The 27,585-nt window shown below is 37.5% G+C and overlaps 1 protein-coding gene across 3 annotated transcripts; it reads left to right on the forward strand.

Annotated features, from left to right (window-relative positions):
• Nucleotides 1-1,600: 1,600 nt before the first annotated feature.
• Nucleotides 1,601-26,675, forward strand: DCTN4 (dynactin subunit 4). Of its 3 annotated transcripts, XM_069484363.1 has the most exons (14): nt 1,601-1,749; nt 4,817-4,887; nt 5,231-5,409; nt 8,598-8,641; nt 11,112-11,219; nt 12,361-12,381; nt 12,789-12,862; nt 12,962-13,074; nt 13,377-13,486; nt 16,340-16,413; nt 18,562-18,616; nt 19,767-19,874; nt 21,530-21,627; nt 24,099-26,675. In XM_069484363.1, the coding sequence occupies exons 1-14, from the start codon at nt 1,615-1,617 to the stop codon at nt 24,310-24,312; spliced, it is 1,404 nt and encodes a 467-aa protein (XP_069340464.1). In that variant the 5' UTR covers nt 1,601-1,614; the 3' UTR covers nt 24,313-26,675. The 3 variants fall into 3 exon arrangements, with proteins under 3 accessions (XP_069340464.1, XP_069340463.1, XP_069340466.1); XM_069484362.1 differs by lacking the exon at nt 12,361-12,381; XM_069484365.1 differs by lacking the exons at nt 1,601-1,749; nt 12,361-12,381 and adding an exon at nt 3,383-3,407.
• Nucleotides 26,676-27,585: the final 910 nt, after the last annotated feature.

Below are 27,585 nucleotides of genomic sequence, written 5' to 3' on the forward strand. Positions count from 1 at the left end.
ACTTGAGAAATGCTGCCCCAGGGCCTAGACTCTGAGCCAAGTGAGCAGAAAGTGTCTCATTTATCCCTGGTTCCCTCCCCAGCACCTGGCACATAACAGGGACCAGATAATTGTCTATTGAATTGTTCAAAAACCAGTCCTCCAAATTTGGAGTGTCTGTTTCACGTGGACTTAGCTCAAGTCTGTGGCCTCTCTGCACCTGCAGGCTCTGGGATTTCATTTTACCAGGGGAGATTTGTTCAGGAAAAGGGACTCAAACTAGCAGAGACTAGTCAATAAACTACAAGGCAAAGAATTCATTAACATGAAGAAATAATATATTTTTTCTAAGAGCAAAAGCCACTTTTGGAAACTAAATTAGTACCAGGTTGTTGCTTGGTGAACAAAAGTTCAGAGCAAATACAATTTATAACTTTTCGGCTTAAATTGTTAAAGTGTGACATAAGTTGTGAACTAATTAATATATATGTACACGAAAGCTCTGTTATAAATTGAAAAGCTCTACATAAATGTGAGGTATTATTAACATATTGGAAAATATGCTGGAAGCAGTATACATAGAGGTAATGTATGAAAGCTCTGGAGTCAAAACAGGATTCTACCTCTGTGATACTTAGACAAGTCACTGCACTTCCCTGAGCCTCAGTTTCTGGCTCTATAAAATAGAAATAATGAACAGTACCTGCCTTTTGGAGTTTTGGGGATAATTAAACGAGACAATGTATGTAAAGTTTTGACACAGCATCCTGCATTTAATAAGTGCTCCATAAATGTTTGCTAGTAGTATTCCATTTCCTTTCTTCTTAAGCACTAACTGTAATGTCAACCGCATAATAATAGATCAGTACAATGAAAAACACACAGGCCTGGTGACTGGCAACATGGCTCCAGTCTCTGCTAGGCAGTTCTAGGTGGTCATTTTACACATCTAAGCCTTAGTTTAGGCAACAGAAAAATGTAGACGACACCTACCAACATTGTTCATTCAGTGATTTCATTCCTTCATTCATTGATACCCACTGAACTGAACGCCTACAACACAGACTTAGTTCTAATACAAACTACGTACTCGAAACCTGGAAACGAATGAGATAGGGCTCCTGCGTGGAGGAGCTCACTGCCTAAGAAGTCCCAAATGAGATAGTGTATGCGAAAGTTTCCTATAGGTCACTGACAAAACTTAAAAGTGCTGGTGTGATTCTGAGCTGTCCAGTTCCCGTGGAACTCTGTTCTTTTGAGACTTTCCACCTGCCTCCTCCATGTTTGCGTGGAAGGTGGGACAGGGGGAGGCCGTTGTAAATAAAACAAAAGAGCAGCCTTCCTTTCTGGAAGAAACGAAGAAAAGAAAGCACTCGCATTTGATCTGCGAGTCTGAGCTAGCTCCTGGCAGCACACGCTCACAAAAAAAGGTTCGGAGCAAGTGGAGGACTTGGACAGAACCCTAGGATACAAGCTGCGCACGCGCGCTTTGCTTTTCGGCCGGTGCAAAGCCCCACCAGGTCGGAAACCTGACATCAAGTCTACGTAAAAAGACGTCAGGAAGGAGGAGAGGAAGGCGCTGGCTCTCGGGTCACGTGATGCGGCGGGAGGGTCGTTGGCTCCTCCCTCTCCAAGATGGCGTCCTTGCTGCAGTCGGAGAGGGTTCTCTATCTAGTCCAGGGAGAAAAGAAGGTTCGGGCTCCGCTCTCGCAGCTCTACTTCTGCCGCTATTGTAGCGAGTTGCGGTCTCTGGAATGTGTGTCTCACGAGGTAACAGAGTCGTCCCACGGAGTGGGGGGTGGGGGGGCGCGGCGTTCATCCTAGTCACCGCGACCGGCCCGGAAGTTCCACCGGTTGGAGGCGGGTTGGATCTATTTTCCTACCTGACTGATTGGCTATGTCTTCTGTCGCTCAGGTCTGCCTGCTATTTAATTTGCTTATAATCTGTCACTTGTAAAGAAGAGGCGGCCTCGGGTGGGGCTGAGCGGATCTTCTGGTTCTAGAGCGGCCTCCGATTGGCTAAACTTGACTTTGGAGATCCTGGCTGTCTCCTGTAGGGCTTGGTAATTGGGTGGACTGGGAAGAAGGGTGTGGGGGTGCTTAGTTCAGGCCACTTGAGGGGCGAAAAGCCGTCTTTCCAGGACTGATTGCGGGGATTGGGGGAAGGTGCAGACATTCTCATTCATGACCCTGCTAACCTGGAAGTTCTGTCACTACTTTGGCCAGAAACTGGGCGCTCGTCAGACTGCCTTGCCCTGTTCCCTGGCCCGGGCCAAGGCCTGCAGCAGGGAAGAGGTTGGGGTGGGTGAGTTGAGTGAAAAGCTCTTAAAATAAAGTCCGTCACGTAAGAAGCTCCGAGTATTGTATTCATGGCACGTGAGAGTACGGTGTTGTCCTTCACTGGCACAAGTGGGCGTCGGAATAGGATTGCTCAGAAAGTAGAAGACTCTGGCCAATAGAAAGTCACCAAATAACAAAACCGTGAAATTTCTGCAACAGTGGGCCCATCTTGTTCATTCAATAAGCTTTGAGGATTAAAAGACATGTTAAGAGATAAACCCTGCTGTTTAATAACTCAGTCTTGTGAAGAAAAATCTGATAGTAATATAATTACCATTTACTCAGTACTTGTTATATGCCATATGCTTTATATAATCTTCTCTCCAAACCAATGAAGTGGATACCTTTAAATTTTTTTTTTTGTTGTTAAGCCAGGCATGGTGGTTCACACCTGTAATCCTAGCACTTTGAGAGGCTGAGGTAGGAGGATTGCTGGAGGCCAGGAGTTCAAGACCAGCCTGGACAACATAGTGAGGCCCCTGTCTCTACAAAAAATTTAAAAATTAGCAGAGCCTGGTGGCATGGGCCTGTAGACCCAGCTACTCTGGAGGCTGAGGCAGGAGGATCGCTTCAGCCCAGACATTGGAGGTTACAGTGAGCTGTGATGACACCACTGCACTCTAGCCCTGGCAACAGAGTGAAACAGTGCCTCAAAAAAAAAGAAAAAAAAAAGAAGCAGACACAGTGTTTGCCTTAAGTCATAACTTGGGAGGTGGGCGGAGGAACAGGATTTGGACCTATACAGCCTGACTTAGAATTTTACTGAATATCCCTGGTGTATTAAAATGTATTAAAAAACAAATCTTGTACTATAAGCCATTTTACACATTATGATAATAATTATTGGAGATAATTTTCATGCCATTAAAAATAATCAAAGAAAGCAATTAAATAATATAAGAAAAATCATATATATTAAAATTTTGGCCCTGATTTTTCTTGTAGTCTCCATTAGCACTTTCTTTATGTGTATCTCCTTGGTAGGTCCTTTCTCTTTTAGATGTTTCCCTGCTCCAGCTCCATCCCCAGAACTTACTGGATCATATTCTCCTGTGGTGGGCACAGGACTCTCAGTCTCCATGATCTCTGTAAGCATCTCTTTAGCTAGGACATCCAGTCTGTGACAGCCGCTTTACAGCTTGATGTGTACCTGTGATGTGGAGGCTGTTAAAGTTTGGGGAAGGATGAGGCTAGTGAGGGCTGAGACAGGTTAGAAAGTTACAATGGAAAACCTGGGTCTGGAGCTGCAGGTTAAGGGACAAACAGAATTTGATAAGAGGACAAAAAGGAATGAATTGTATTTTGCCTTTTATGATGAGTCAGTGCAAATTTAGCAATACTGTATTTTATGTTCGTGAGGATTATTTGAGCAACTTTATTAATCTTTCAAATTGGTCCTGTTTATAGCAGATGATGAAAAAAGAAGCCGTAGTATTTATGTTCAAGTGAATATCTTTCCATCTGCAGGTGACCAGTGTGCTATAATTGCCAAATAGGATCTACCTACATTAAAGAAAATAATTACTCAGACCTTAAAAAAATACAATGAATTTAATTTTTCGAGTTTTTTTTTTTTTTTTTTGTTGAGACAGAGTCTCACTTTGTTGCCCAGGCTAGAGTGAGTGCCGTGGCGTCAGCTTAGCTCACAAGCAACCTCAAACTCCTGGGCTCAAGCGATCCTACTGCCTCAGCCTCCCGAGTAGCTGGGACTACAGGCATGCGCCACTATGCCCGGCTAATTTTTTCTATATAGATTTTTTTAGGTGTCCATATAATGTCTTTCTATTTTTAGTAGAGACGGGGTCTCGCTCAGGCTGGTCTCGAACTCCTGACCTTGAGCAATCCACCCGCCTCGGCCTCCCAGAGTGCTAGGATTACAGGCGTGAGCCACCGCGCCCGGCCAGCTTATTTTTCGAGTTTTTTGAGTTAAATACAGTAAGACTATCCTGTTAGTCTGTCACATTTAAAAATCTCTAAGTGGTTGGCTATAGCTGACTATGTAAATATTAATTTATGCTTTTCTTCAGTGAACATGTATTACTTCAGTAATGAGAAAACTTTTTAATCTTCCTTAACAATTAAAGTGTGGTCAAATTATTGCAGTCAAATAAAGCTAAACTAGATAGGAGGATATTTGGTCACAGCTTTATAAATTGGATTATTTTATTAATCTATTCATTAGATTATCATAGAATTCTTCAGTTAGAAACTTTAAATTATTACTTTTAACACACCTAACACATAAAACCCTGGTGAAATGGAATAGGAAAGAACAGAAAGGAAAAATAGTGTTTTAGAAAATCTGGTAGAAAAAAACCCAGATGACTGAAGAACAAACCCTAAGCTGAAAACACTCCAGGTTCTTTGCCAGATCAGTGGTTTCTCACCTTCTGCTGCAGTAAAACATACTTTAAAATTCACTATTTAACAAGACTTACACACAAGCTAAACTGAATTTTTCTTCCTCTGATTTTTTTGACTTCTTGTTTTCTCCTAGGTGGACTCTCATTATTGTCCCAGTTGCTTAGAAAATATGCCGTCGGCTGAAGCCAAACTAAAAAAGAATAGGTAAGACTGGGATCGGTTTTTTCTCCTGTTTTCCTCAGCTATTTTTTAAATTCTACCTCTCTGTGGAATAGGATTGGGTCAGGCTCTAATTCTTCAGGAGCTTTGGTGGCCATTGCGTGTTTTTAAAAAACAATGAACACGTTATACTTTTGCGATGTTAAAACCAAGTTAATCAGAGGCCTCCAGGAATATTTTTTATTTCTTTTTTCTTGAGAGACACTCCTTCTTGTTAATACATGTGTTCTCTCTTGAATTCCTAACACCTAGAACAATGTCTGGCACATGGTAGGTGCTTGATAAATATTCTTTAAATGAACGAATGATTGTTTTCGTCATGTAACAGATGTGCCAACTGCTTTGACTGTCCCGGCTGCATGCACACCCTCTCCACCCGGGCAACAAGTATCTCCACACAGCTTCCAGATGACCCAGCCAAGACCACCATGAAGAAAGCCTATTACTTGGCCTGTGGATTTTGTCGCTGGACGTCTAGAGATGTGGGCATGGCAGACAAATCTGTCGGTGAGTGAGGTGGAGTTCAACATGAGATTTTGTGCAATTGGCAGTGCTATAATTGTCATAGATTATCATTTCTGTAACCTGTTGGGGTGGTAGGAGCTAAGTTTGGAATATTTTGTCATTAAATCTTCTGTGGTCCCATATTCTCACATTTATGGACCATCATGTTTCATCTGAAACTGGGTAATACTGTTTAGTTTTTTTAGAGTTGGTAAAGTAGCTGTTAAATATCTTATGCTTTCTTAGAATCAAAATTTTAGCGCACTTCATAAAAAGCAAATGTTCCTGATGTTGAAACACCTTGGACAGAATTAAAGGATAAAAGTGACAAACTAAGAAAAATAGATGGATCATATATAACAGACTAAAGATAAATTGCCAAAAACGAAGAACCCTTGTAGATCAATAAGAAAAAGACTCAGTAGAAAAACAGGGAAAGGATACAAACAGCAGCTCTCATAGTAGAAATTAAAATGGTCAATAAATATGCAAAAATGTATGCTCAACTTCACCAGTAATCATGGAAATGCAAATTAAAACTTCATCTATCTGACAAAAATTTTTAAATCTGGTTATATCATGTGTTGACTAGAACATGGGAAAATAGCTTTGTCATACACTATCATTTTGGAGAGCAATTTGACAACATCTATTAAAATTTTAAATTGCTTTTACCCTCTGCCCAGCAATTCCATGTCCTAGTGTCTATCCTGAAGCTTTCAAACATGTGCTCGAAGACACACACACACACACACACACACACGTACGTGTGTGTGTGTGTGTGTGTCAGCGAAATAGAAAAATTGTGTGTTTTTGGATTTAAAGACCACCTAGGGCATTATTTACCTCTCCATCATGTGAGCATTTCAGAGCAGAGATTGCACTTACCTTTATCAGGAAATTTCCTTGTATTTTACAAATCCTATACTGCTGGTTAACATCAGTGGAAACACTGTCTATATGGTCAGTTCAAAATCTTGAGTTGCCTTTATACTTTATATAAATAGTATCATCACTAAATCCCTACTGTGTTTTTCTTTCTGAAATGTTATTGTTTAATTTTCTGAATTTGTAAAAGTTCCCATTTTTGGATTTTCATAAAAATTATACCTTATAAAGGGAAAGCCATAACAAACTCGTATGTCATTTGCAGTAACTAAAATGAAGATGGACGTTAGCTAAAACCTTTTTATAAATTCTTACACAATCTGGTAATAGATATTGGTGAAGTTTCTTTAGATTCAACTTTGTTTTTAAAAAATTAATCCTTGATTCTATTGATTTTGCCCTTTGGTTTAGAGTACTTAAGCTCTCGATTGGTTTTTCTGACTTTGTACGTTGAGTTGATTAAATATGTACTCTTTTCAAAAATAAAAAGTTAAACAAGTATATCTGATTGCCAGTAAATATTTGTATGTATGTTTTAAGGTCAATGTAGCAGTTAAGGTAGAATTTGTCAAAGAATTTAAGTTAAATGTTAACATCAAAGCAACATAAGGCTCAGTGAGTTAAAGTATATTTCCACATGTTTCTATTTTACCTCTTTTTATTGAGTAAAAGAAACAAAGTCCAGAAATCCAAATAGATTTCTCAGTTTGTTACTTTATAAGTGAATATTTTATGCTGTTTGGATTATGAGTCATTAAAATTGGAGAATTTATGTTTCAGAACTTAAAAACTTGTGCTAGCTTCTAGAAATCTCTCTCCTCTAGGGTATCTTGACAGTGATAATTGAATATCAGGAGCTCTTAAAGAGCACAGATAATTTCACTTCCTCCATGATGTCATTGGTGTCTAAGAAGCACTGAAACCACTTTAGTTAGAACTATTTGTTTATTTATAAGTTCTTATCTGTAATGCACAGAGAAAAACTTATAATGAGATCATTATGTCTCCAAAATTGCTATTTAGAATAAATTACCAGTTCTAAAGAAGCAATTAGATAAAATATTCAGACTTTTAAAAATACTCAAACTGAAACATTTCTTTCACTTAATTCCTTATTTTTCATGATTGTCTTAAATGAGGCAACCTTTTAAAATATGAATGTTATATTAAATGATGTTATTTCAGCAATTTCTTTAGCCTAACCCAATGGCACTAAGATTTACTCCTATTTTTTTTTTTATGGAGATGCTATAGTTTTAGCTATATTTAAGTCCATTGTCTATTTCAAGGTAAATTCTTGTATATGTTGTGAGGTAAGGGTCGAAGTTCTTTTATTTTTTTTATTTTTTTATTTTGGTATGTGGATATTCCATTGTTGCAGCACCATTTGTTGAAAGGATTCATTATAGTTTTAATTTCAGCTTTCCTGAGTAATCTTTTCCTTTATGATTTGTGCAGTGTGTTTCTTATGTAAGAAATTCTTCTCGGGCCGGGCGCGGTGGCTCACGCCTGTAATCCTAGCACTCTGGGAGGCCGAGATGGGCGGATCGTTTGAGCTCAGGAGTTCGAGACCAGCCTGAGCAAGAGCGAGACCCCACCTCTACTAAAAATAGAAAGAAATCATATGGACAGCTAAAAATATATATAGAAAAAATTAGCCGGGCATGGTGGCGCATGCCTGTAGTCCCAGCTACTCGGGAGGCTGAGACAGGAGGATCGCTTGAGCTCAGGAGTTTGAGGTTGCTGTGAGCTAGGCTGACGCCACGGCACTCACTCTAGCCTGGGCAACAGAGTGAGACTCTGTCTCAAAAAAAAAAAAGAAATTCTTCTCTAAACCAAGGTCATGGAACGTAGAAATTGCACAGTGTTGCAGATAAGAGCAGGGTCTCTGGAGTCAGATTGCTTGTTTGAGTTTGAATCCTGGCTCTAGCACTTACTATCTGTGTGACTTTGAGCAAGTTATTTAATGTCTCTGAGCCTCAGTTTCCTCACCTGTAAAATGAGAATAATAAGAGCCCTACCTCAGAGGGTTATCATGAGAGTAAAAAGAAATGTAGTACAATTCAAGTGCCTGGCACAGAGGCTGTGTGTTAGTAGTAGTGGTGGTGGTTATCATTATCAACATCATTATATTTAAAGGTAAAATTTCATTCTGAGCATCTGGTTATATAATTTCTAGAATTTTTCTTAGAAATTGTGTGATTTATGTTAAGTATCATTTTATGGCCTACCGATGACCTGCTTTTATGAAAATAAAATTATCAGGTTATGAAAGTCTTATTTATTGTTCCTTTATTTTGTAGCTAGTGGTGGTTGGCAGGAACCTGAAAATTCTCACACGCCACGGGTAAGTAAAGGGTCCTCAGAGAGAAGGGATGATATAAAAGAGTGAAAAAGACTGGAGATCTTCCGTGTTAATCAGTGGATATGGCCTATGCTTTGAAGGCCACGATGTGTATTTTGGTATCTATTGCTCATAGAAAGTGCTTTTTGCTGTAAGACATTAAATCACAATGTCACTTTGTTCACTTGTTTTAAGTTAATGGAGAAACCCAGGTGTAGTCTTAGTTCTGTATTCGAGTTATGTGTCAGAAAAAGGAAACAAAATAGTGTGTGTTTTTTTCTTCATATACCCACCAATGAGTTAAAGATTCCATGTATTCTCAAATACTCTTGGAAATATCATAAACATGTAGACATTTTAACCCCTGGAAACACTACTAATTTAGATGTCCTTGGACTCAGTAGTGGTTGCTTATAGGATCATGACTTGAGCATCCTTTAGCAGTTCACAGTGAATCGATCTCTGCGGTATGCATTAGAATAGATATTTTTACCCCTTGAACTAGAATTTGAGAAAGGTGGTGAACTGCTATAGAAATATAGTGTTACTATCAGTTAAGGTGCAAATTAAACAGTAATTTATAATTATTCACCTATGAGATTAGCAAAAATTAGAAATACTGAAAATATCCTGAGTGGGAGAAAATGAGTCTTCTCACATATATTTTTATATAATTTGGTACTGATTTCTTGAGCTCTTGGCTATATCTACTTCCTGGACTCTCACCTCCAGAAATATGTGCACTTAATGCACAAAAATATATATAGTCATCCCTCGTTATCCATAGAGGATTGGTTCCTGGACCTCCCGTGGATACCAAAATCTGAGGATGCTCAAGGTCCTTACATAAAATGTCAGCATAGTATTTGCATATGATCTACATCTTCCCATATACTTTAAATCATCTCAAGATTAGTTATAATGCCTAATACAATGTAAATGCTATGTAAATAGTAGTTATACTGTATTTTTTTAATTGGGTTTGTTTTTTAATATTTTCAATCCACAGTTAGTGGAGTCCATGGGTGTAGAACCCGCAGATAGGGAGGGCCAACTGTGTATTCATTCATCAAACATCTATCAGACACTTAACTATGTGCCAAGACTGTACTGAACAGTAGGGATACATGGTCCCTATCTTCATGGAACTTAAGTCTAATGGGAGGGAATCAATCAAATAATTTCCAGATTGAAAACTATGATAAGTAATGTAAAGGAGAAATAAATTGTGCCATGTGAACATTTCTTAGGATTTCAACTAATCAGATCCACGTCTGAGGATTATGCTGAGATCTGAGGAGGACAGGCACAGAAAGTAAAGAATTCTAGCCAGGGGAACAGCATATGCAAAGAGCTTGTAAGTGGAATAAGCAAAGCATGTAGTAGGCAGAAAACTAGAGTGTAGCATAGTTTTAGGCAAATAGGGAGAGGTATTTTGGGTCTAACCTTGCAGGACTGTATAGACCAAGTTACGGAGTTTGAGGAGCCTTTAAATGTATTTAAAGAAATGAAATGACAGGATTAGATTGGTGTTTCTAAAAAATAATTGCTGCAGAATTGAGAGGACAAGAGTGGGTAACATAAGACCATTTAAATAGTATTGTAGTAAATGGTTAAATACCATATAGAACATCTATATTATGCAATAAATACAGCTTTTAAAAAGAATGAGGTAGGTGTGTTTGTACTGGATGGAATGATGTACTTGATACATTTGTCTTAGATGGAAAGTCTATGATACTTACATTGGAAAAAAGTTATAATGTTTTTGTATACTGGGAACTATGAAACATAAAAATAATAAGATTTTTTCCTGGCACATGAAAAATAAAGACAAGTAGTTATTTTTATACGTATCAAATCTGCATGTCTATGCATAAGTGCTTTAATATATCCAAAATGTAATATGCATATGTCTGTAAATGTGTAAGAAAGATATCTAAACCAATAATAGTAGATACCGCTGATGAGTGGAGAGGTCAACTTAGGTATAAAGGGTAAAGAAGTTGTTTTACTTTTTATTCTTTCATTTGTGTATTGTTTGAACTTTTTACAATTTATGTATTGCTTTTATGATTAGAATGTATTTTAAAAGTTAAAAAGTGTGATGGAGTGGGGGAGTAAAACAGTATAAAATGCCATGTTCTTAGAAATAAATGGTCCTGTGGCCATGCAGAAAGAATAGGAGCAGTTATGAGGGGAAACAAATAATAGAGTGAAAAGAGAGCAAGAAATTTCCAAGCCTTTTCATTGCCTGTTTCTTCCTGTTGTTGAACTTTAAGGTTCCATTTCAATTCTAAAAACAGATCATGTAATGAAGAGAAATTCTCTTTGAAGAAAAAGAGCAAACTTGTCCACCTTGATAATTTGTCTTCTCTATTCATTATGTGTCTGGTCAGTGTCATTGATTAATTGTGTATGTTTCCTGTTAGCTTTTTTGCGAAACAAATCCTGAGTCTTTGATTTTTCACAGATGAACAAATTGATTGAATATTATCAGCAGCTTGCTCAGAAAGAGAAGGTTGAACGAGATCGCAAGAAACTGGCACGGCGTAGAAACTATATGCCTCTGGCTTTTTCGGTGAGGATTTGGTACCAAAAGGAGTTTGCAAGACTTGTGGGGCGTAAGAACAGTGATCGTTTCAGAAAGTGACCATTGTTCTAGATTCCTGAATGGTGGGTAGCAGAGAGAGAAGTTCTTCAAATTATAGATATTTAAGTCCAGTAGTTACGCTTTTCCATATCCTTAGTTCTGTTTGAGTTCTATGTGTTTTAAGGACATTTATGTTTCTATCTCCATCACTCCCCTTTCTTTTCTGATTATTCCCCTCAAAAGTCTACTGTTTAATTTATAGGCACTGTAGAAATCTACTTAAAGCTTTTATGTATTGCTGAAGAAGATGGACAAATGGTAGATTTTATTTATGTTACCCATGTAGCCCACCTTTAACATCCTGGCAGTAGTGGTTCCCAGCTCTAGTTATCATAATTTTTTTGACAACTTTCCGTATTTCCTGAAGTTGAAAAACACTTGACTTTTACATAGTGCATTTGTATGATTAAATAAATAGTAATATATGCAAGTGAAATTTTTTATAGAAGTCATTCTCTACCAGTTCATATACTGCTAGTCAGAAACAAGACATTAGGATTTGGAGTTTTTGTTATTATCCCCCAAGTTTTATTTGCTCTCACGGAACAATTTGTTTTCTGTGTGCTTGCTTGAGGCCCAGCAGATTGACATTTAATAAATAACATTTATTGAATGGCAGTGATGTGTCTGTCAAGCATTGTGCTAAGCACCTTACATGTATTATTTTAATTAATCCTCACAACAATCCTGTGGGGTAGTGTATCCTAATTTTACACTTGAGGAAATGGAACTTGCTTAAGTAACTTACGCTACATCCGCATGAAAATTAGTTAAGCCATTGCAACTGTAAGGATTGGTAAGATCCATATAAGAATATCTATATTAGAATTTAATAAAACATTAACGCTTGCAAAGCACCTACATTTGCCAAAGAAATGACTTTTTCTAAATAGTCTGGTGTGTATCAGCATATGCACTATTGTACATTATACTTAGGAGAGGAATTTGAATTAAATGCATTATGCTTCTAACTTTCCCATATAACCTGCCTGCTGTATGAGTTTGCTTCTGTCTTATGCTGCATTTTTTTGTCTCTGTTGCAACCTGCTGCTAATTTGGGGCTCTGCAGCAACACACTATTCATGTAGTGGTAAGTTCTCTTTTATGATTCTTGCTGACCTGACGAAGTTAGCAGGTGATCACTGGTACTCCAGAACACGTTCATCGCGTATTTTAGACATTCCACGTAGCCTGAGCCATAGCTTAGCTATTTTTAGATTAATAGTGAAAGCTCACATTTGGTTCGCTTTACTGTATTAATGTAGTTTCATTCTCTGTGTTTTGTGCTTTTATTATTATTTTAAGAGTAGAATAATGACATGGGGCTACAAATTACTGTCTTTAAAAGCTTTTAAATTAGGGGTTTTTTTGTTTTGTTTTTTTTTTTTGGCTTATTTCCCTGAGCTTCTCATGCTGTCCCACCCAAAATTCTTTCTTTTAAAAAATAGGATGGGTAAATACAGTCATCCTAATAGGAATTTTCTGAACTTTGTTTAGGACAAGTATGGTCTTGGAACCAGGCTTCAGCGACCACGAGCTGGTACATCCATCAGTACCCTTGCGGGACTTTCGTAAGTTTGGACATTAGAGGAATACTTCAATTATTGATATCATAGATTTAGAGGATAATTAGGTGGATCCTTGAGAAATTACTACTTTTTATGCTTTAGCCTTAAAGAAGGAGAGGACCAGAAAGAGATAAAGATTGAGCCAGCTCAGGCTGTAGATGAAGTGGAACCTCTACCCGAAGACTATTATACAAGACCAGTAAATTTAACAGAAGGTAATTTTATACATTATTCTACTGTTTTTATGTTACATCTAATTCCGCTTTTATTATTTAAATACCTTGTGATTTGAGATTTTTGATGGAATAGTTGTTAGTAAAAAGATAGGTAGAAAATAAAACAGATGTAATAGATTTAATCATTTGAAGAAATTTTAAATGTCAAAGTTCTGTGTTGTCATTTTTTTTGAACAACACTATTCCTAAAGGCAGTATTGTTTTGTGTAATTACTGACTACATATAAGTCTGAGTTTGAAAGTCACCGTGAACTAAGCCTGGTTTCTGCCTCTCCTGCTAGTGACCACCCTTCAGCAGCGTCTCTTACAGCCTGACTTCCAACCAGTCTGTGCTTCACAGCTCTACCCTCGCCACAAACATCTTCTGATCAAACGGTCCCTGCGTTGCCGGGTAAGCATTTCCTTCTGTAGTTGCCATTTGTACGTGAGAAAAGCAGAAATAAAGTAAACACAATTGGTATCTGACTAATGTCAAAACCTCTGGAATGTAGTAAATACAGAAAACACTTACAGAGGATGTACTAGGTATCCAGGCACTATTTTAAATGCTTTCAGTGTAAACTCACTCCTCACAACCCTGTGAGGTAGGTACTATTGTTAAACCTATTTATAGATGTGGAAACTGAAGTATCTGAAGGTTAAGTACATAGGGCTGACCCCCAATAGAATATTGAAAGAGTATATAGCTTTTAGGCTAGTAGAGGGTAGAAGGGGGAAGGACTAATAAAAAATAAATCAATTTAAAAGAAAACAAGAGAGAAGAAAAATCAGCAAAACCTAGGCTATGGGAATCTATAGAACAAATGACAGAATTTCATCAATAAATAAATTGTAAAAACAAAGCAGAATGGAAAAGAAACCTTTTACATGAATACTATCCACAGAACTTTCTATGATGTTGGAAATACACTGTATCTGTACAGTCCAACATGGTATCCACTAGGCACATGTAGCTATTGAACACGTGAAATGTGATAGTATGACTGAGGTACTGAATTTTTAATTTTAATTCATTTAAATACCCACCATGGCTAATGTTATCAAATAACAATCTAGATTAGAAGAAACTTAAGAGGCATATCAGGCAAACACAATGTGTAGATTTTATGTAGCTTCTGATTCAAACAAAACACAGAAAGGGCCTGGGCAAAGAGGGAGGGACCAAAGAAGGGAAAGGAAAGAAAAAAAAAAAATTATGAAATCTTTGGGGAAATTTAAACACTGGCAGAATTTTTGATGCTATTATAGAATTGTTAAGCTGAGTGCAGTGACATGCATGTGTAGTTTCAGCTACCCTGGAGGCTGAAGCAGGAGAATCACTTGAGCCTAGGAGTTTGAGCCTATAGTGCATCATGATCACACTTAGAGTAGCCACTGCACTCCAGCTCAGGCAGCATAGCAAGACCCTCATCTCTTAAAAATATTTATGGCTGAAATGACATCATATCTGATATTTGTTGCAAAATAATCAGATGAGGAATGGGTGAGAGTATAGATGAAAAAAGATTGGCCACTGTTGCTAACAAGTTGCTATTAATAAATACTGAAGTTGGATGATGGGTACCTGGGGATTTATAGTACCATTCTGTATTTTTGTATATGTTAGAAAATTTCTATAATGAAAAACCTTTTTAAAAAGAAAAAGAAGGGGCAAAGGAACATAAAACTAGTAATTCAATTAGAAAGCATATAGTAAGACAGTAGATTAAATGCCAGATACATCAGTATTTACATTAAATACCAATGAACTAAATGCTTCCATTAAAAAACATAGATTGTCAGTCTAAAGAATAAAACAAAATGCAACAACCCATCTATACGCTTATAAAAGAAGCACAAACATGAGAACTTAGAAAGATTGAAAGTAAAGGTAGATAGGAAAAGATGTATTGTGCAAACACTAATTTTTTAAGAAGGGATCATTCATAAAAAAAGATTCAGTTTACGAAGATGATATAACAATCTATGTTCATATGCTCAAGATATATAAAGCAACATTTGAGAAAATTACATAAATAGACAAGTCTTTTTAGGAAATTTTGACATCTCTCAGTAACTGAGAGAATAAATAGATTAAAATCAGTAAGGATATAGAACATTTGGACAATTTAACTAGTGAACTTCACCAAACTTAACCAAATGGGCATATATAGAACACTATACCCAATATCTGCAGAATATATAAATTTTTTTCAAGTACACAACAGAACACTTAATCAAGGTTGGCTGTATACTGGGTTATAAAGTAAGTCTCAACATTTTTCAGAAGATGAGACTATTAAAGTATATTATTTGATCACAGTGCAATTAAGTTAGAAATCAGTAATTCCTATATAGTGGAAACTTATAGAATGCAACTAAGGCCATGCTTAGATATACAGTATGTATATTAGAAAAGAAAAAAGTTTAAAAGATCCAGTATCTTAAGATCCATTTCAAGAAGTTGGAAAAAGACCAGCAAAGTAAGTTCCAAGAAACTAGAAGGAAGAGCAGGTATTGATAAATTAAGAAACTAGTATAAAATAAGAACAACGAAGCCAAAAGTTGATTCCTGAAGGATTAATGAGAAATAGTAATATGTAAATTAAATTTATATAAATATTGTCTCTTATGAAATATACCATTAATATAGTAATATCTACCAAAAATAAATAAGCGGTTACCTCTTGTTCCATCGACCTCACTTCTGGGAGTCTACCTTGAACCTCCACAAATAACAAACCAAAATATGCAGAGATTATGGTATATCCACACAATAAGTACTGTAAATTACACTACTTGGATTTAAATCCCAGCTTCCATTCTTACTGGCTCTATTGAGGTGCCCAGTTTACTAAACCTTTCTGTGTCCCATTTTAATCATCTGTAAAATGGGAACATTCATAGATAGAGTACCAATACCTACCTGATAAAGTCAATGCGATGTTTAAATCCACTTAAGCCAGTGAGCACATTGTTCAGCACGTAGAGTAAGTACTCAGTATGTGTTCGCTCATATTTTAGTAGTTTTTAAGCACCACAAAGGTATATTGGATAGTGTGGTTGCTTATATCCAGAAGTCCAAACATCTTTTATAAATTTTAGTTATTGGTAGCGTACACTCTATTTCAAAACATATGGTCTTACAACAGAATAAAGCCAAACAAAATTGTAGTAAATGCTTTCATTCTGAATTTAGCAATTCTGTGGATCAGCAAAGTACGTTCTTGCTTTCCTCTGATACTTATATTTGTTTTCTTTTTAGAAATGTGAACATAATTTGAGCAAGCCAGAATTTAATCCAACATCTATCAAATTCAAAATCCAACTGGTTGCTGTGTGAGTATTTTAGGATTGGTTTTGGTTTTGGATTTTTTGTTTTTTTTCAATGCGAAGTATGTTTACTCTTGGCCTAAAAAGGAAAAGAAAAATGACATCAGAATAATCTTGACGTCTGTTCCTGTTTAGGTTTTGAATTTAGTTACATGCCATGAAGTTTAAGGTAAATCTATAGACATAGAATCAAGGGTATTTATCTCAGGAACAAAGTGACATAGTGTGGTCTGGGGCAATGTAGTGTGTTGCTTATTGAGTAGAGAATAATAAATAACATCTAGTGCTCATGAGAATATGGGTAAACACGTATCTGCATACACTGTTGGTAGGATTGTGAATTGCTAGTCTTTCTGGAGAGTGGTCTGGTAATATCAAGACAAATTGCATAAACCTTTTAACCCAACAATACTCTCAGGAATCTATTCTGTAGAAACAAAGCATCAATAAATAAAATACATATTTCTAAGGATGTATATTAAAGCCAGAAACAGTTTCATTGTCAAGCTGACTTAACCATGAACAAGAAAATAGGTGATTAAATTGAGATAACTTATACTATAGACTGTTATGTAGCAATTAAAAGGAAGTCATTGGGAAACAAAAAGGTTGGGAAGTGCTTGGTCTGGTGAATTAGGAAGATCTAGAAGGGCAAGGTATGTGTTCTGTCACCATATGTGTCTAAACTTATTTCCCTCATCTCTGAAATGAGAGCAATGTCTCCCTCTCGAGGTTGTTGAAAAGAATGAAATGAGCTGTTATGTCTGCAAATATGTTGTAACTCAACACAAAATAATATTGATTTACCGAACTACTCTTATTTAATACATAAGTGGTTAGGAAGGAAGAGAACTACAAAAATTGCACATGTAAGTCTGGGATGAGCTCCTTTCTTAAGAATTATACTCATTACAGAAACCCTGAATGGCCGGCTGTGGTTAACATCAATTTCTTAAGCTTGCTTTGAGAAAAAGTATTTTTTTCTGGCATCATGGTAGAATTGCCTGGCAGTCTTAATACAGATGCACTGGCATCAGATCTCAGACCTGTTCCGACCTCAGACCTGCTGAATGCAAATTCTTGGTAGTGCGTCCTTTGGCTTTCTACTGAGTTACTCAGGTAATTCTGCTCAGCGTGAAAAATATCTAGTTTAAGTTAAAATACCTATTGCCTTGATTATAAGATGCACTTTTTTCCCCACTTTTAGTGTTTTCTGCAATAAATTTTGTCTTATGTTAATAGATGCACAATAACTAACACTTCTGTGTGCTTTGTTCTGAGCACTTTTCAAAGCACTTTTTGCATATTATTTAATTTATTCTTCACAATAACCTCAAGAGATAGATACCAGTATTGTCCTCATTTTATAATTGAGAAAACCAAGGCACAAAGAGGTAAATGTCTTGCCCCAGACATTACAAAGCAGTATCTTGTTATATAAAGACTAAACTGGGATTTGAACCTGGGCCCTTTTGAGTCCAGACTAAGCACACTTAAGTACAATATTCTGTTGTCTTATTTAGGGAGGCAGCATAACATAGTGGTTAAGAGCAAGGACACTAGAGCAAGACTGCCTGGGTTTGAATTCTTACCCTGCCACTTACCAGCAAGTTGCTAATCCTCCCATGCCCAGTTTCTTCATTTTTATAATGCGGATAATGATACTACTTACTTCATGCAGTTGCAGTGAAAATTACATGGATTAATATTTGTAAAGTGCTTAAAACATTCCCTGGCACATAGTGATATATAGTGGTAAGTATATGATAATATCTTTAAAACCATACAATATATTATTAATATTAAATCAGTCTTGGATCTTATAACCAATTGCCTTCTAAAATTGCAAAAATGAATTAAATGAGATCTCAAAAAATATATCTAATAAATGTGTAAGGAAGATGTCTGCCATGATACATGCATATATAGGCTTAAACTACAAGTATACATAAGATTTCAGAAAGAACTCATTACTAATTTGGTTTCATGTCTTAAATTCTTACTGTAGTGATGATATGGTTCTTTAAAATTCTTTTTCTCTGACATGTTCTAATTAACATGAAGAAATCCTTTATTTCCTGTACTAGCTAAAAGAAAAAGCAATAATTTTAAGGGATCCAGTGAACATTAATACATTTTTTTATTCATGCATAGCAATTATATTCCAGAAGTGAGAATCATGTCAATTCCCAACCTACGCTACATGAAGGTTAGTACCTTGCTTATTAACAGGAAGAGAAAGAATTGATTGCCAATGTGTGCATATGTGTATGTGGGCGGCTGTGTGTGTATTTGGCCTGGGATGCAGTGAGCAAGGGATCGAAAAGCCAACAGTTCAAGATAATAAAGGGATTGAGACTTTAAGTTCTTTACACCGGCATTCTTGACAGCATCTTTGAAATGTATATACAAGGATCAGGGTGCACATTATGTAAAGGAATCATAAATGGGGGAAAGAAAGAATATGTTGGACCCCACAGACATCTTTCATTCTTCTCAAGCCTAGAGATTCTCCACCATCTTGTGTGTTTATGTGTCAGGTACTAGGAATCAGCTAGGTTTCTTCCTTACCACAGCCTCTCTCTTCCTGGGAGTCTTCATCTATGCCCGTTCCTCCCACACACACACCCTAGTGAATTGTAGAATATTCTGCAGCAGCCTCTTTAGCTCTTTCCTTTCATACTGCTCATGAAAGCATTTATGTGGTCCCTGTGCCTTTGAAAGATTTTTTTTGCTAATCTCGAGGGTACCAAACAAGGGCAGATTATCATGGTTTGAGAAGTCTTAAAAGGTTTTTATTATCTAGGTGTGCCCTTTTTTCTATGTTAATCCATCTGGCTAGGTTGTGGGTCCCTTATTTTATTTTTGAGGACCTCCTTTTTAGTCCTTAAGTGCCAACCTGAGTAGGACAAGAATTGTAACTTCAAATAATCAGGTAACATACATTCCTCAGAATTTCTGGATCTAGGAACTGGCTATTTCAGTGGGATCTGTCCCATTTCCTCAGTGAAAGAGCAAGTCCAGAGAGTATATGGTCTAACACAGCCGTCCCCAACATTTTTGGCTCCAGGGACCAGTTTCACAGAAGATAGTTTTTCCATGAATTGGGGCAGGGGAAAGGGGAGCTCTGCATACCTGTACCAGTCCATGGTCTGGGGTTTGGGGACCACAGTTCTAATGTACAAATAATAGAATAGGGATCAGTGAGCACTTAGAGAATGCAGTGACACAGGGGTATGTGTCATTGCTCAGGAGTAATGGCATGATGATTTTGTGATGTGTTTGGTATAGCAACTAAGAAAGTGGACCTAGCTGGCAGTAGTGGCACATGTCTGAGAGATGCATTTCCTAATCCCCAGGAGAGCCAGGTCCTCCTGACTCTTACGAATCCAGTGGAGAACCTCACCCATGTGACTCTGCTGGAGTGTGAGGAGGGAGACCCTGACAATATCAACAGCACTGCCAAGGTAGGAGCATTTTGCATCATCCTGACTGTCTGTGGCGTGGCCTCATTTGACCTGGCTTAAGGGACTCCACACTGCCTCTCGTTTCCACATCTAGTCCCCAAGTTCTTTTGATTCCACATAAGTTTTTTGTACACTGCTGCTGCCCTATTTGAAGGTCTCATCATTTCTTACCTGGACTGTGACAATAGCTTCTTAACTTACCTTTCTGTTGTTGATACACGACTACCTCCATTTCAGCCCATCTTCACTATTGACGCCAGGGTGATCTTTCTAAAATCTAACTCAGGATGGCATGCCAATCATTGAGCATCCCTCTGACTTTGAGATAAAGTGCACATTCCTTGGCATAGCATAAGGGCTCCCTAATGAGTTCATACATATTAATGGTTGTGATCCAGCCAGATCAATGGGTTATAAATTTTCATGCTGGAGAATTGCATATGCTATTCATTTTACCTAGAATGCCCTCTTCCTCTCCCCACTCCCCTAACATACATACTTTTCAGTCTCTCAGTCTGTGTAGTCATTCTTCAAGACTCATGAAATATCTCCTTTTAAATGCCTCCTCTAGATTCCCTCTGCTGATATGGAGTATACATGGCACTAACTAAATATCAAAATGGATGATTTTGACTCCTAGTAAGTGTTAGTTGAACAAATGAAATGTGGCCTCCTCTTTTTGCTATTTCATGATTCTAGTTCTTGAAATTTTAGAACGAGAACTTTTTTCTATAGAACATTTATTACTGTTTCATAATTCAGCATGATACTCATAATCAAAATTGGTAGAAAAGATGCCTATATCTTTAATTAGATATTATTCAAACAATATTAGAGAACTTCTCTATCCCTTTTTTCTTTTTTCCTTCTGTTTTTTAATGATTTCTCTAACTAGCATTACTTCCAAAGAGAAATGACACTTACCTGGTCTTTGTTCCTTTTTTAAGTAATGCTACTAAGCAGTACTAGTTAGGACAGAAACAAAAATTTAAGTGCCTGATGTGTATACCCAGCTTGTCTTTATCTCTCTTGACACCTCCCTGCCACATTTGTATCCATAATTAGAAGTTTGGTTTAGACATTGTTATCTGTTAACCTCTGACATAGCAAAGTTGAGGCCTAATTACCACATACAGATAGGTCTGAAGAAGGCTTAACTGTTTTCCATGACCATAAACGTACTCAGTATCTTGTGTGTTTATGTATCAGGTACCAGGAATCAGCTGGCACCATGTCACAAAACGTTATATTGGAACCAGTGTTTCTCCTTTGTGTTTTTCTTTTCTTAAAAAATGATGAACTGTTTCAGATATGCCAAAAAATATAAAGAATAATATAGCAAACACCCATGTACTCGCCATCCCCTTAAGTAATAAAACATTAAAGATGTAATTGAAGCCCCAATAAAGTAAGCACTCACCTAACTTTATCATTTCCTTAAATTTCTTTGTTCTTACACCTTTACTAGAAATGTCTCTATTTCTAAGCAGCATTATTAAATACTATATAAGTAATATAATGCTGTGTGTTTCCTGAAACTTGCTGCTTGCTTCCATATGTCTAGATCAATGTAATGCTTTGCTGTATTCCACTGAATGAATGTCCTGCAACACACTGATTCCTTCTAAGGCAGGCCCCTCTCTGTTGCTCTCCAGGTGGTGGTGCCTCCCAAGGAGCTCGTTTTAGCTGGCAAGGACGCAGCCGCAGAGTACGATGAGTTGGCAGAACCCCAAGACTTTCAGGACGATCCTGAGTGAGTGATCTTTTTGCGACCCCCGCACCACAGTTAGCTAATACAGAATGCCCATTTATATATCCCAATTTTCTTATCTGGATTTTTAGAAATAACTTTTTCTTTCTGTTTCTAAAAATAATTACTTTAGAAAATTTGGGAAATATATATGAAACCATGAAGAAGAAAATAAAATTATCCCACCACCAGAGATAAGCACCATTAACATTTTGTCATTTGTCCTTCTAGATATTTCTTCCATCATTGGGATCATTCTGTAAATACAGTTTTTAGCCTTTGTTTTTCATTTAAATGTATTTTCCCATGTTGATAAAAAGTTTTCAAGTACATGATTAAAAATTGTGTGAAGTGCAGTGGCTCACGCCTGTAACCCTAGCACTTTGGGAGACCACGGCAAGAGGATTGCTTGAACTCAGGAGTAAGACCAGCCTGGGCAACATAGTGAGACCCTGTCTCTAAAAAAGATTTAAAAAACCAGCTAGGCATGGTGGCTCATGCCTGTAGTCCCAGCTACTTGGGAGGCTGAGGCAGAAGGATTGCCTGAGCCTAGGAGTTTAAGGTTGCAGTGAGCCATGATGATGCCACTGCACTCTACCCAGGGAAACAGAGCAATACCTGTCTCAGAAAAAAAAAAAGAAAAGAAAATTAGAAGCTTGACGAAGGAGCCCCATGTTGCTGATACTCAGACCTCCAGTGAGGTGGGGGAGGAGACATTGCTTCCCTGGTGTTGGCATCTCATGATGGCAGAGGAGGGTGGTGTGATGAAGCTGGTTATACAAGAGTTGGAAAACAACTGGATACTGCCATTTCCTGGGTAAAGAACCATTGCTGGAGTAATGCCCTTAGAAACCACGGGCAAACAGGAAGCTTAAGAGAGCAAGACCCTTCTTCCCTTAGGCTTCTAGTCTCCCTTTAGATAGTGACAGAACCTGGCAGGGAGCCAGCCTACAAAGCAGAAACGGTTTATCAGAATCCTGTGTCACAAAGCACAATATAGAAAGGTAGGCTTGGAACTGGAAAACAATAGTTTGATAAACCAGCACAGGAAACATTTAAGGTTTTTAAACAATGATCAAGTACCTCCTTTAGCGAGATATTAGAGAGAAAAGATAACATGGGATGGTTTAGAAAAATAAAGTGAAAGCAAAGGTGAGATTAGTGCAGTGATTACAAAACTTTGGTTGACTTCACAAAGCACCAGGTCAGGTGTTGTGTTGTGTTTTGTCTTGTTTTTTTATCTATAGCATTCCAGACCCCACCCCCAGAGGATATTTTTAGCAGGTCTAGCTGAGGACCAGAAATCTGAATTTGTTTTTAAAAAGCTTACTAGATATCAGTGGCTGCCTGGGAAATTAAGGATAAAAAGACTTACTTTTCTCTTTTTACTTTTTTTTTTTTTTTTTTTTGCCCAGGATTGGAGCAACAGGGATCTTTTTACTGTTTTTAACTGTTTGAATTTTTTTTTAACATGACTCTTATATAAATCAAGGGTTTGGTTAGTTACTATAATACAAAATGTATTGAGTTAGTACAATACAAAATGTGTTCTGTGAAATCCTTGCTTTATGTGGGCCCTTAAAATTACATTAATTAGGTACAGAAATTTGTTTAAGCCAAGGTAAACATCTGGAAAGATCATCTGAGATATCAAATTCCAGTCTAATTCCATGATAGATTACTAGAAAAAAAAAACTGATTTAACTATAGTTCACATTGTTATATGTTATAGAACTTTCAGATTTCTGAAAATTAATACAGTATGAAATGTTAATGTGTAATTCCAGTAACTTTTCTTAGAGTGAGTATCATTTGGATAGTAGATCAAATTCTGTTTATTTCATTGCCCTTTTACTTTTTGAAGCTAAGTTACTAAAGCACAAATTTCAAGGCATGTGAGAGAAAACAAATGGAGACCACAACTGCAGAGATTTTTCTGTGCTAAAAATTCCTAATTTACATAAGTTATTTACAAAAACACACTGATTTATAGTGTTCCAGAAATTCCCTCTGAGCTTTGAGTTCTTAAAACTTCCCACGGTATCATGTTATATCCTATAGAAATATTACATGTGCACAAAGGTAAACGCAAAGGGGTGTTTGCAGCACCATTGTTTGTAACAGAGAAAAACTGGCAACAACCTGAGTATGTACCAGTGACGGTAAATCCATGATTTGAATACTGTGCAGCCAGCACGTAGAATGTGGATAATCTGTACACACCAGTACGAAAAGGTGTGGTGAACAGTGAAAAAAACCAAGTTACAAAATAGTGTGTCCCATTTGCGTTGGTTAATAAAGCAGAAAAGTTTGAGCTCATAGAAAAACATCTGGTAGGTTAAGAACCAGAGCGTTTACAGTTCTCTGCCTGCTGAAGGGAAGAATAAGGTGAAAGATTTTTAACTGTTAGTCTTAGTGGTCTGGCTGACTATTGACCTACCTAATACTGTGCTTTTCTTTTTTCTTTCCCATAGCATTATAGCCTTCAGAAAGGCCAACAAAGTGGGTATTTTCATCAAAGTTACCCCACAACATGAAGAGGGTGAAGTGACCGTGTGCTTCAAGATGAAGCATGATTTTAAAAACCTGGCAGCCCCCATCCGCCCCATTGAAGAAAGTGACCAGGGCACAGAAGTCATCTGGCTCACCCAGCATGTGGAACTCAGCCTGGGCCCACTTCTACCTTAAACGGTTCCACTGGCAGGCAGATCCCAAAGGACAGTGTTACCATAAAATTGCGTTAAAATGTGGAAGCCACTGCTTCATTACGCCTTGTTGATAACAATGTACCCACGCACTACTGAATCCTATTCCTAGGAAAGTGGGAGGATAGACCAGGCATTAGGAACACAGGGTAACTGCTGTTCCTCTTGCTCTCACCTCTGTTGACACCAGTAAGTCTGTGTCTTCCTACTGCACGTTGAATAACAACAGTATAGTTCCATCCCAGTAAAGGGGATGACTGTTCCTTGGAATGGCATTAGGTTTACCACCTGAGAAACTCTGACTATACTATCTCTTAATCTGATCTCACAAAGGATCACAGTCTCACAGATGAAACTTAAAAAATGAAAACCCAAAGGTGTACCTGCTATTAATGATCCAGCGTTGGTCTCAGTGTACCGACTGCTGTCTGCATTCTATTAAGTATAATCTTGCAACTTAAAACATACCCTTCATGGCTCCCATTTTGCCATAGACTGCCATTTGTCAGAAAAGTACAGTTGTCACATTGTCTTTAGTTTTGTGATTGGAAAAACCTGTGAAATTCTTAAGGTACTCTCATTTGCCCTCTTCTAAGTGAATACAGGACATTTATTAGTTGCTCTTAAATTCTTTCCCAGTAGAATATGGAACTTTTTCTTTTAAGAAGGATTTGAGAAGCAAGCAATTACATGTCATGTCAAGGAGATAGCAAATTCCGTTCATTTAAATATTGCCACAATATGCAGGGATTATGCTGCCGTGGAGGCAATCTTTATATGTCTTACTTTCTACCCCTTCTCGTCTCCTCTGCCTTTGAACTCAGTAAGTTGTTCTGAGTATTTGGGACCTGGAAAGAGCCAGAGAAAACCTGAGTGGATGCATTCACTTCTGGAATGCAGAAAACATTTTGAAATGCTAGATTCTTAGCATGATCTAAACTAACATTCTTTCCATGGATTTGAAGGGGAAATTAACTGTTGCAATCTCTTGAATCCGAAACTGGATATTAAGAGAACTTTCCCCCTTACTGAGTTTAAGACTTCTGTCATATGCTGAGACAAATAAGACCATTTTGATTGTAAACCACAACATAGCTCAGCAAAGTAGCCTAGAATGCTGGCCTAACAGCAGGTATGCTGTTTTCACGTGATATCCAGGAGTTGAGTTGTTAACCATAATTTCTGTGATGTTTTCTAAAATGAGACTTGACAAAGTAGACCACCAGCTGCACCATGTTTTCGTAAAAGTATTGTTAGTGGCCAAAAGACTTTTGAGGAAAAGAGAAATTTCCTGTTTACTCTGGTTTTGTTTTAAAAAGTCCTTACTTAAAAAAAAAAAAAGTAAAATGTACTGTAATCTAGAATACAGACAGGATATAGTCCTTGTCAGCTCCCTTGAAAGATGAAAATATTTAGGAAGCTTTTGAAAGACACTAAATTGTATTGTAAAGGTCAAGCCAATTTTATAAAACAATATACCCACAGAGTAATATATATGCAGTAGTGAAAGAAAAAAACACTCATCTCTAACAATATGGTAATTAATAAGGTTTAGTCTCTTAGTAATCGGGGCAGGGGCTAATTATAAATTTGCACACAATAGAAAGAGTTTAAGTTTTTGTGACCCCCCACCCCCACCCCAGAGTGTCTAATTTGTATTACACTACCTACTAGAGCCTACTGTGAAATCACTGCTCTGTATTTGCCAGTGGAGGAAATGGGCATCAAAATAGAGAATAACTTCATATGTTTACACATGTGTAGCACATAGACTACACACAGTTGTATGTCATGCATTTAGGACATGTAGCCGGTATTTGTTCCCAAAAGTAATAATGTTGAAGTAATGGGTCTCATTACTCCCATGTGACACAGAAACACAAAAACACTTTTGATCACAGAAATTTTTTTTTTCTTCAGAAGCCAAATTAACTTGCAAAGTAACAGAGCCATCGGCTTAATGTTTCCTCATGATAGGTTTTAGTGCAAGCTGGTATTCTGTGTGTTCTTAGAAATGGTTCAACGCCTGCAGCTGGTGAATTAGGTACTGTATTTGTTGCCTTGTTTATGCTAGTTGGTGTGCACCACCACAGAGAGTTAGATGCTGTTAGCACTTGGAACTACAATTTTGGAAACTTAAGACTACGTTAATTTGGATTTGTGATTTGATTCACCCACTAAAGTTTTCTTTTCGTTTAAAGTGCTTACAGGCATAATGAGCTAAATGTCATGCATATTTGTGAAGAAATACTCTTTCTGGTCCATTTTGGGAATGAGAGGCACTCCTTGATCTTTATGAATGACAGGTTACTGTTTTTGCCTTATTGCTTAACTTAATGTAGTGAAATAAAGCAGACAAAGCTCAGGTGTGTCTTTTCTTTGGTTTCATGAAGATGAGTTGTAAGTAGCATGGCTCAGCCAGAAGAAAGGGGTGGAGTTACGAGAATTGGTGTAAGAGAGTCAGTGGGGCAAGCCCTTGTCCATTTCTTTAAATGAACTAAGCTGAAACCCCATTATCAGGTTACTTCACTATAACATTATATAAGTAATGTTGCTTTGAGTTCCTTACATACGTGTTCTCAGAACCATTATATAAAATGTTACAGACCTCTACCAGCTTTGATCCTGGGTCACTGCTTCTAAAGATGTCCTCTGAAATATACCAAATGGTCTAACCTCCACAAATGGCCACTCATTTACTTCATCTGTACCCTCATCCTCTTCCTTTCCTCCTGTTATTGTAGATAAATTATTCATGCTCCTATCTAATGCCACCCATACCTTTTTTTTTTCTTATTTATTTAGAAACAAGGTCTCAATGTGTCACCCAGGCTGGAGTACAGTGATGCAATCATAGCTTACTGTAGCCTCAAACTCGTAGGCTCAAGAGCGAGCCTCCTGCTTCAGCCTCCCAAGTAGCTGGGGCTACAGAGGTGCACCAGCATGCCCAGCTAATTTTTTTTAATGGGGTCTGGCTATGTTGCCCAGGCTGGTCTTGAACTCCAGGCCTTCAGCGATCCTCCTGCCTCAGCCTCCAGAGTAGCAGCCCCACCTCTTAACACTCAATCTCATCCTCTTAACTCTTTACAGATATCACGTCAGCAATTTTCCCTTTCCTCTTTCCAGCAGCCATGTTATTTCTCTCACCTTAAAAAAGAAATTCACCTCACACCCATCCTCAGCTGCCACTCCATTTTTCTACTTTTACAGCAAAACTCCTTATCTTCCAGTTCCTCCTTTCATTCTCACCTGAACC

The sequence above is a fragment of the Eulemur rufifrons genome, chromosome 10 (genome assembly GCF_041146395.1).
Source record: "Eulemur rufifrons isolate Redbay chromosome 10, OSU_ERuf_1, whole genome shotgun sequence".
Taxonomy (NCBI): domain Eukaryota; kingdom Metazoa; phylum Chordata; class Mammalia; order Primates; family Lemuridae; genus Eulemur; species Eulemur rufifrons.

What these genes read in the sequence shown, in the direction of transcription:
- DCTN4 (XM_069484363.1), top strand. Translation starts at nt 1,615, where the DNA reads ATGGCGTCCTTGCTGCAGTCGGAGAGGGTTCTCTATCTAGTCCAGGGA. An exon ending in CATGGCAGACAAATCTGTCG is followed by an intron (nt 5,410 to 8,597) that starts GTGAGTGAGGTG and finishes TTTATTTTGTAG; the next exon opens with CTAGTGGTGGTTGGCAGGAA. An exon ending in ATATGCCTCTGGCTTTTTCG is followed by an intron (nt 11,220 to 12,360) that starts GTGAGGATTTGG and finishes GGGGCTCTGCAG; the next exon opens with CAACACACTATTCATGTAGT.